The 10,277-nt window shown below is 32.3% G+C and overlaps 1 protein-coding gene across 1 annotated transcript; it reads left to right on the forward strand.

Annotated features, from left to right (window-relative positions):
* The first annotated feature begins 184 nt into the window (after window positions 1-184).
* On the forward strand, window positions 185-9,372 carry LOC135745014 (uncharacterized). Its single transcript, XM_065263390.1, has 3 exons — window positions 185-606; window positions 7,528-7,698; window positions 7,811-9,372. The coding sequence occupies exons 1-3, from the start codon at window positions 348-350 to the stop codon at window positions 8,347-8,349; spliced, it is 969 nt and encodes a 322-aa protein (XP_065119462.1). The 5' UTR covers window positions 185-347; the 3' UTR covers window positions 8,350-9,372.
* Window positions 9,373-10,277: the final 905 nt, after the last annotated feature.

Here is a 10,277-nt window from a genome sequence, read left to right on the forward strand (position 1 = left end):
TGACTTTAGCAAATAATAGTCTGCCGGTGTTGTTTAAAGTTAAACATCTTTGTATTGTTAAGTGCGTAATAAACTTAAATTAAAACTTAAAATATTAAATTATAAAAAACTACCTTGTGTGCTTATGTTTCTGGTCAGTCATTCTATAAGGTGTTTTACGGTAATTCCTCCCATGATGCTTTTCGGTCGGACGCTGTTTATGGTTTGCATTGGTGGTGTGTGTCTCAATATCGTAATGATTTGAACCGAGGTTTTCTCGTTATCGAGTCCAGGCAAAACATATTTGTTAAAGATTAAGACTGCGAAACGAATTCGAGCATTGCTAACGTTATTAAGAGCTCCGGTAAATGATGGACACTGTTGATTTTCACACACAGCTAACATCCATTATGGAAGTGTTGGCCAAAACAGCTGTTGTTGAAATAGGCAAACTTTTCGAGGAGACTTATTCTTTGTTGGGATTAGAGATAAAGCGATGTACAAACGAAAACGACTCTCTGAGAAAGAAATGTTTGTTTCTGGAGACTGAACTTCAGGCTGCCCGGGGAAACGCCAGCAGGATGAACGAGACTGAAGCTTCATTCAGCGTCAGCGACGGACCGACAGGTGATTTAATTTTTATAACTTTACATTGTTCTGTATTATAATGCAAGTGTGTGTATTAAATAATGCACGTGGCTTGTTGACATTTTTTTCTTCACAAATTGGTTGTAAGCGCTGTTTTAGGTTCAACCCCCGCAAAGGCTGATCTCCTACCCTTGGCCGGTGTTGTGTGAAATTCTGTCCCCGTGAAAAACTGTCCCAATGGGCGGGGCATACATGCATATTCATAGGTTCGCTCCGCTTTGGAACCAGCGATTGGATTGCAAATTCTTGTGTGTTTTCCAGCTCTTTTTTATATTTATATAAGGTAATAACGCCGAATGATCATATGCCTTGTTCATATGTACAATTGTTTACATTATGCTTTGTATGTGCGTTTTGTAAGAACACTTTTTCATGGCTAAACAATATCGGTTTTGCTACATTTATAATGCTAAACACTACAGCACGAATCGAGCACATATTTCTCCTCGTTGTTTTTGTTGTATCTTGTCCATAGTTAATGTTTTGTTTTGTAGTGTATTTTGCTGCATTTATTGCATGCACTGCAATACAACTCAAATCCCTGCTGAACAAACAATAGAGACCATTACGCAATCTGTAATGGTTTTTAAAGTTTTAATGTTTAATGGTTTGTAATGGTTTTGTAATGGAAACCCTTATAATTTCTGTAATGGTTTCTATTGTTTTTTTTCGGCAGGGATATGGCTAACTGCATCTATAAATAAAAAAATTTAAATGTTCTCTGGTGTTATTTTGTTTCCTTTTTGAGTTGGACTTTATAGAGCCTTAACGAAAAGAGCATTGCAATCATTCAAACGACATGATGCATGATTACTCTATTAAAGCAGGATTCCTGTAAATAAAAATGGCCTAAAAAATTTTTAAAGGTTATTTACCTAATTGCAAGACCAACATTGTTCAGACCAGCTTAAATATGTTTATGAGGGTTTTCCTGTGTTACTAAAAGGCAAAAATGGAAGAGAGACCAAAATATAAAAACAACATTTTAATTTTCTTCCCGAATGAGATAATGACATATTTTTAAACAGAGTGATAAAGAGAAGATGAGAATGAAAAGAAACTGAACATGAGTGTCAAGTGGTTGTTCTCATTATTTGACCCAATCAGCACATCATACTCCCCTGGATCCAGCAGCAGTACAGATACATGTAACAAGAGTTTATTTCACTTATTCATTGCTAACATAAAATATCCATTTCAAGAATTCAGCATTTCTTAAAGCCTTTTCATTAAAATGGCACTGCCCCTCCAGAGGTTCAATGGCTGAAAGGATTTTTCAGTAAGTAATGTCAGACTTACCAGATAATGCATTGATACGTTTTATTCACCCTTCTATCTAAACAGAGGATTGATTTACACATAGAAAGCAATTGATTAAAAAAAAACAAGTGCAATGTTTAGATGTATAAATATGAATGGGTTGCATCACCTAACTTACCTCACTTTTAACACTTTCCCCAAGTGTAAGGCATTAAACATCACATGTAAATACTCTGTGTGGGTCAATTTACGTGCAGATTATGCCACATTTTTATCTGGCCCATATTACAATACATACAGATTGCAATACATACAGATTTGTCTAGAGAGGACGCTCGATGGTGACAGCTCAGACAGGAGGAGTGGTTGCATCACCCAGTTTTGGCAGTAGCCTATATGTACAAAAGTTGGATAGTACATCTGTGTTACTTTAATCGTTTATGTTGATTTTGTAACATCTTGTGTATGTGCATAAACAAAGAACATATTACATATGGAATGTAATTCTTAATGTATTTGTCCAATAATTACAATGAGAAAAGTTGAGTCTTCATGTGTGTTGTGTGTGTTTTCAAGTGACTACAGCTTTTTTATGGCCTAGATTCAAATCAAAATTACCTTTTTGTCTTGGTCCAAATTAGCCTCTTAGCACACAGGGAAACAACCACATTTTGCATTAGGCAAGGCTTGTATTTAGGTAAATAGCTTTTCAAATATGTTAGACCATTTTTATTTACAGAAATCCTGTAAATAGGGTAATGTTCACATACATGTGTATAATCCCTTGTGAAAAAAAAGTGTGCTTAAGTGTACTTTTATAAAGTGTACTTATTACATAAATAATACACTTTAAGTATATACACTTAAGTGTGAATTAAATGCAATCTTTTCGGCGCACTGAATGCACATTAAGTGTAATTAATTTAACATATATCATATATTAAGTTGAAATAAAATGTAATAAGTTGCCATTAAGAGTGATTTTTTGGAACAACTTTATTGGTACTTTATTACAACTTTATATCTACTTTCATAATTGCTTCTAGTGTTTTTAAAATATACTTAAAGTGCACTACACAATATAATGACATGAAATTAATGTGATTTAAAATGCAATTTAATGTCTGTTAACAATACTCTTAAGTGTGAATTAAATGCAATCTTTTCGGCGCACTGAATGCACATTAAGTGTAATTAATTTCACATATATCATATATTAAGTTGAAATAAAATGTAATAAGTTGCCATTAAGAGTGATTTTTTGGAACAACTTAATTGGTACTTTATTACAACTTTATATCTACTTTCATAATTGCTTCTAGTGTTTTTAGAATATACTTAAAGTGCACTGTTCAATCTACTGTCAAGCAATTAATGTGAAATTAAAAATAAGTTAATGTATATTAACAGTACATTTAATTACTCATTAAATGTAATGTTTCAAATACAAGTTTGCCAAATAAATTCCAATATATAAAATTAAATGCAATCAGTTGAACTGGGATTTCAGTGCAGTGAAGTGATTTCATTGCATCTTTCTACAGTATGTACTTTAACTACTTCTATTGTATGTGAAATATATTTATGTACTTCTCAAAATACTGAAAAACAAATCTAGTTAATTAAATATGTATTCATTTCAGTTTAATGCATTGCAAGCAAACAAAAACCACAATGCTTACACTGACAATAAAACAGTTTGGTAGTCAAATTATGAATCAGATTTTTTGTTTTGCAAAAGTACATTTAATAAATTAATTATGAGTTGTATATGTCCAAACAAAAAAAAAACTCATTTTAATATTGTTAAATTGGAATCAAACAAACAACTATCAATATTGAATAATTACATCCCTTAGAAAAAAATAAACTCAAAGTTATAATTTTTTTACATTTTAACAGACAACTAAAAAAGAACTGCATGAACTTTAAATTAACAAGTCTTTGGTAGGTCACATCAGTCTAATGATAATTTATTAAATGTGTTTAGAAATATTGCCATGAAAGTGTACTTTCTTTATGTAGCGGGTATTAACTCACTTACTTATGGACCAGGCATAATTATAAGATCAGAAGGGTGCACGGTACGAAGGAGGAGGTAGCAGTGATAGTGAGCAACAAGCAGAGACAGAAGGTAAGTTGATTAATACATTATTTTACTTTGAGTATTGAGAAACCTTTCTATTTCTTTCCTTAATCACAAAAAATAGTAACAACAATGAAAATACAATTAACTATATATACTATGGGTGCACGCTCTAAATTACTTCTCATTTACAGAAATCACAGTCACAATCAATGTACAAAGATGGTACAAATTATATATGTAACACACTAAAATCAGTATTCAAGTTCAAAGTTCTTATCAATTGGAGTATTGATCAGTCTTAAATTATCAGAATTGTGCTTCTGAAATGTTTCAGTTCAATAAAGTAAACAAACAAAATAAGGAAACAGTTTCTGAAATGTATCCTCTTACTTGTCTGAAGAAAAATATTTAAAATAGAAAATTGTCCTTTCCTCTAGATTCGTGATCCAATCAGGTCGAAATGGGAGGCTCGCCATCAATTAGGAAAATCCAGCTCAAGGAATGTTCATACGAAAGGAAATAACATTCAATATTGTGTATCAATAATGATTAAAATTATACATAATACAGGAAACAAATTAAATACATACATAAGTGCCATCATCATAATAAATGACAATTTAGACAAATACCTGTCAATTCACGTGTTTCTCTCTCTTTTTGTCTTTCACAGGCACGTGCAACCAAAATGGCGTCAGCGAACAGCAGTGAACACAACGCACCATGTGGTTTTACATAATCACACTGCAATGAACAATCCAACCCATATAACATCACAATATAACACTATTTTGTCTCGTATGGATTAAACAAATAAAATGATATGACATTTAAAGTGTTGACATTCGTTTTTATGGCTAATTATAACATTGGTAATTATAACAAACTCACCAGGTCAAAATGAAAGCTCAAAAAGTGCTCAATCCACACAATCACGCTGTATCATTGAATATATGCCAGTTAAATTCTGATCTCTTCAGTTTATATGAACTTAAGAGTCATATTTAATCAAATTAAACACTCTCGCGTTAGATCGAGTGTCTCTGTCGCTCTGCATCTCTCCTCTGAACTGAGACGCGATCCGAAAGCAAAAAAGGGGCGGAGCTTACAATTAAACACTCCGATTGGTTTACTCATTTCAGATTTATAATTCAGATTGAATTATTCACATGTATTTCCTCATTTATAAAATAAATGTAGATGTATGAATAGTCTCTATTATATTTAAGCACACTTTTAAAATAATAATATTTAATTATTTAACCAGGGTTACATTTAAGTAAAACTAAATTAGACAAAGTGCATTTTTAAAAAGTGTAATTAGGTATGTTAAGAAATATTGTGATGAAAGTGTACTTACTATAAGTTAAGCTTAATTAGACAGTATTAAAAAGTGCATTTTTAAAAGTCCACTTAAGTGTGTTTATAAATATTATGTTGAAAGTGTACTTACTATAATTTAAAATTAATTAGATATTATTACAAAGTGCATTTTTAAAAAGTGTCCTTAAGTGTGTTAGTGAAATATTATTATGAAAGTGTACTTACTAAAAGTTGAAATTAATTAGATATTATTACAAAGTGCATTTTTAAAAGTGCACTTAAGTGTGTTTATAAATATTATAATGAAAGTGTACTTACTATAATTTAAAATTAATTAGATATTATTACAAAGTGCATTTTTAAAAAGTGTCCTTAAGTGTGTTAGTGAAATATTATTATGAAAGTGTACTTACTAAAAGTTGAAATTAATTAGATATTATTACAAAGTGCATTTTTAAAAGTGCACTGAAGTGTGTTTATAAATATTATAATGAAAGTGTACTTACTATAAGTTCAAATTAATTAGATATTATTACAAAGTGCATTTTTAAAAGTGCACTGAAGTGTGTTTATAAATATTATAATGAAAGTGTACTTACTATAAGTTCAAATTAATTAGATATTACTACAAAGTACATTTTTAAAAGTGCACTTAAGTGTGTTTATAAATATTATGATGAAAGTGTAACTTAATATAAGTTAAAATTAAATACATATTCTTACAAAGTGCAGTTGTAAAAAGTGCACTTAAGTGTGTTAATAAATAGTGTCATTAAAGTGTATTCCATTTAATTACGCTTAAGTGGTCTTTAATTTATATTATATTATATTATCAGCAAGTGCACTTCTCAAAAAGTATACTTTTATTATTTTAAGCACACAAAAAGTATGCTTTCAATACACTTAAGTACGCTAATTTTTCACAAGGGATGTATAAGAAAATATGAGTATGCTTTAACCAGTGAGCACATCGTGCTATGTGTAGTTTATGTTATGTTTGATTGTGGTTGTTTATGGATGTTTGTATGTTGTGTGAGCCTTTTATATCTTATGGATGTTTGTTTATTGTGTGTGTGCGACTTCGAGTCTGTCAATAAAGATAACTAACTTTATCATGATATGTGATTAATCTGGCCTTCGTGAGTGAGTTTCTTGTCTTTACTTTAACAGTAAGAAAATATGTTTTTGCAAATCTGAATAAACAAGAAATGTCATTTTCAATTATTACAAGGCTTTTTCGTTAAGGCTCTATAAATTCCAACTGGGGTTAAAAACTGGCAAGAGGCAAAACCACAACAGGAAACATTCTATAAAAATGTAATAAATAAATATAATAATAATAATAATAATCTTTATTTGAACATGCAGTTAGCTACATATATGATTTATTGCAGTGCATGCAAATAATGCAGCAAAATACACTACAAAACAAGAGATGAACTATCGCAACAACAAAAAACAATGAGGAGAAATGCGTGCTCGTTCCGTGCTTTAGTTTGCTGTTTAGCATTATAAACGTAGGCTAAATAGCAAAATGATATTGTATAGCCATGAAAAAGTGTTCTTACAAAACGCACATGCAAAGCATTTTAGCCTATTATGTGAAGAATGTAAACAATTGTGCATCTAAACAAGGCATATGATCATTCGGCATTATTACCTTATATAAATATAAAAAAGAGCTGGAAACACACACAAGAATTTGCAATCCAATCGCTGGTTCCAAAGCGGAGCGAACCTATGAATATGCATGTATGCCCCGCCCATTGGGACAGTTTTTCACGGGGACAGAATTTCACACAACACCGTTTCTCAATTCGAAGGCTGCAGCCTCCGGAAGTCGCATTTGCATGCTGCATACGTCTTATTTCAAAATATTAACAATCATAAAGTTGACTATTATTCTTAGTTAATCGTAAATTGTTGTAATATGCGTAAAACTTGCGTATGTAATGCTCAGTTAAATAAAAAATAACTTAAATAAACCAGACTTGATGACGTATGCACCTTGCAAATGCGACATCCGGAGGATGCAGCCTTCGGATTAAAAAACGGCCCTTGAAGAGTAGGGGATGCTGCAGATAAAACACAATAGTTACACCTTTACACCAGTGCAGCTGCACAAATCCTATTTTACAAATCACAGATTAAGAAACTCATATGTTCACGTTTAAGTGTTCAGTGACATTCTCCATCTAATGTAAATCTTTTTCACTGTTCTGTTGCAGAAATTACCTCAATTCAGAGAGGTCGCGAATTTCCAACACTCGAAAAATGCACATCCTGCTGTTCCCTGTACCATTGTCCATTCTGTTCTACTGTGTTTTACAAACCCTCAAAAAAAAGTAAATTGCAGTCTCATCTTCAGCTTCACTTTTCAAGGGCAGTCATTCATGACGGTAATGTAATTTGTGAATTTTGTGTAACTTTGTTGTGCTGTGTATTATCTTTCTGATCACATGAAATATAGAAATGTAAGTAACAGAGTAATTGTCTGTTTTTTTTCTTCAGATTATACTATACACCGGTGTGGTCTAAGTTGTAAGACAAAATTACACTACCATTGTGTGTATTGTTCTTCCATTGTATACCGACGTGACAACTTTGAGGCCCATCTCAAAGGATGTAAGATCCGCAATGCTTCCTTTACCACCACCACATCAACCATCATTCCTGATGTGCCACCCTTGACCTCCACTACATCGACCACCGCTACATCAACCACCGTTTTTGATGTGCCACCCTTGACTGCCACTACATCAACTGCTACTACATCAACCGCCAATACATCAAGCAACATTTTTGATATGCCACCCTTAAGTCCCAGTATGCCCTGTGTGAGAACGCAGCTACGGAAAAAAGCTGTTGTCAAGACAAAATGCCCTTATTGCCAAATTACCATTCACAGAAAAAATTTAAGAAAACATCTGGAGAGGAAACACACAAAATGTAGGGAAGACATTACTGCAAGTCATCACCTTTATTCTGACTGCATAGACCAAGCAAATGGTGGCATGAGTCCATCAATAAATGACTCAATGAATGACTGAATTAATAAATAATATTTTGGATCACAAAAAAGTTGTCTTTTTCTTACATAGCTGAATGAAGGCAGCTAAATTCTGTATGACAACTACTGCTCTATATAAGTGACTGGATTGCGCATGGAACGCTTAACGTAATAGCGAGAAGTGAAGTCACTGCAGAGTTCTAGCGGCCATCTTGGTATTCTCAACCGGCAAGGGGGTATTTTTTTCCATTCAAAATCTTGATCTAAATTCACCCGGTTTACAGCGTATCAGTCACACAAGATAATTTTTTTGAATATGTGTACATAAATAAATGTTTACTTCTATTGTTATTTGCAATGTTTATGTTTTAAGCAGGCAGGATAAGAGATTCATAGAAAATGTTTGCTGCATTTTGTTGTTATGACACTGGTGTAAATAAAGTTTTATGACATAAAGAGCATACACGGTCAGTGTTATTTATCTGAATAAGTTATAAAGTAAAGAAGACTTACATTCTATGGATTTTTATAAGTATAGCAACGTCAAAATTGTGTGTGTTATTATTGCTGAATCAAATGTTAGTTTAACCACTGTTTAAAACCTTAAAATACACGCTATCGTTGACACATTTTACTGTACGAACAAAAACAATACTGTATAACAGGAGTCTTCAACTACTCTTCTTTTAGGACCAGATTTTAAAATTGTAAATATGCGTGCCAAACGTTTACCCCTATTTTTACCTTTTATATATTTTTACCTATAAAGTATTAATATTATTATTATATATGTTGTATCTTATTTTGTTTTTGTTACTTTTTGTTATAGGTCATATTTAAAAAAAACATGCATTTTTAAAAAAAGATGCACACTTCTTGTTTCCAGTATTTTGCTTTTTAATTTCGACGTTCTTATGCATTACGTAAGGTCGCGCTGGCACATCGCACGGCTGGTGTGAGAAGAGAAGTTGTGGTTTAAAAGTGCATAGTTTTTTATTTTTCTTGCCGAAAATGACAATCGTTTTGCTAGATAAGACCCTTGTGCCTCGGTCGAGATTGTTTAGAGCCCTTTGAAGCTTTGTTGAAAATGCTATTTTAAACTGTAAACAGCTGAACTCCAATAAAGTTTATTAAATGTAAAAATAAATCCTGAATTTTTTTACTTTAAACTTTCTTCTTGAAAAAGAAAGACATAAACATTTTGAATGACATAGGGGTGAGTAAATATCTGGAATTTTTTAAAGAAAGTGGAGTATTCCTTTAATGTTGGAAGTTTATTGTAAACTATAGTACTGAATTGTGGAGTTACACCCTTAAACGTTTTCCCTCAGTTCTGTGTTCAGGATTTTTTGTGCAGGGTTAAAGGGTGGTTCATAGCCCTACTGAAAAATCTAGCTAAGACCTACATAAGCTGGTTTTAGCTGGTATTGGTGGTGTAGCAAGCTGGTCTAGCTGTGTTTTGGTCACTTTTTAAGCTAGTCTAGCTGTGTTTGTCACTTTTTAAAATATAGCTGGTCAGACTGGAAGACCAGCTGACCCACCAGCTTGACCAGCTTTAGCAGGATGGGAGGACCAACCTAAACCAGCTACTGCCACCTTAAACCAGTTAAAACCAGTTACCAGTTTATTCTGGTCTTTGCTGGATTTTTCAGTAGAGTCAATTAAGGAGTTAGTTTTAATGATTTGTTTGCCCTAAATAAAACTAGAAACACATAATACACTTTAAATTATATCTTAATTAAGTTAAATAATTTTAAACAAATATATTTTAATACAAATCTTGTGTAAAAAAAAAGTGTAAAATGTTTGGACAGATTTGCTTTTACATAATTTTGACCAGCTGGTGTCGCCAGCGTGTGTGGTGTTTCGAACGCTTCGAAAAACTGAATCAAACTGAATTTTCGAAGCAATTGGTTCAATTGATCGGTTCAGGGACTTTGTTTGTGGGTGTTTTATGTCGGTCTTTCT

This window comes from Paramisgurnus dabryanus, chromosome 3 (assembly GCF_030506205.2).
Source record: "Paramisgurnus dabryanus chromosome 3, PD_genome_1.1, whole genome shotgun sequence".
NCBI lineage: Eukaryota > Metazoa > Chordata > Actinopteri > Cypriniformes > Cobitidae > Paramisgurnus > Paramisgurnus dabryanus.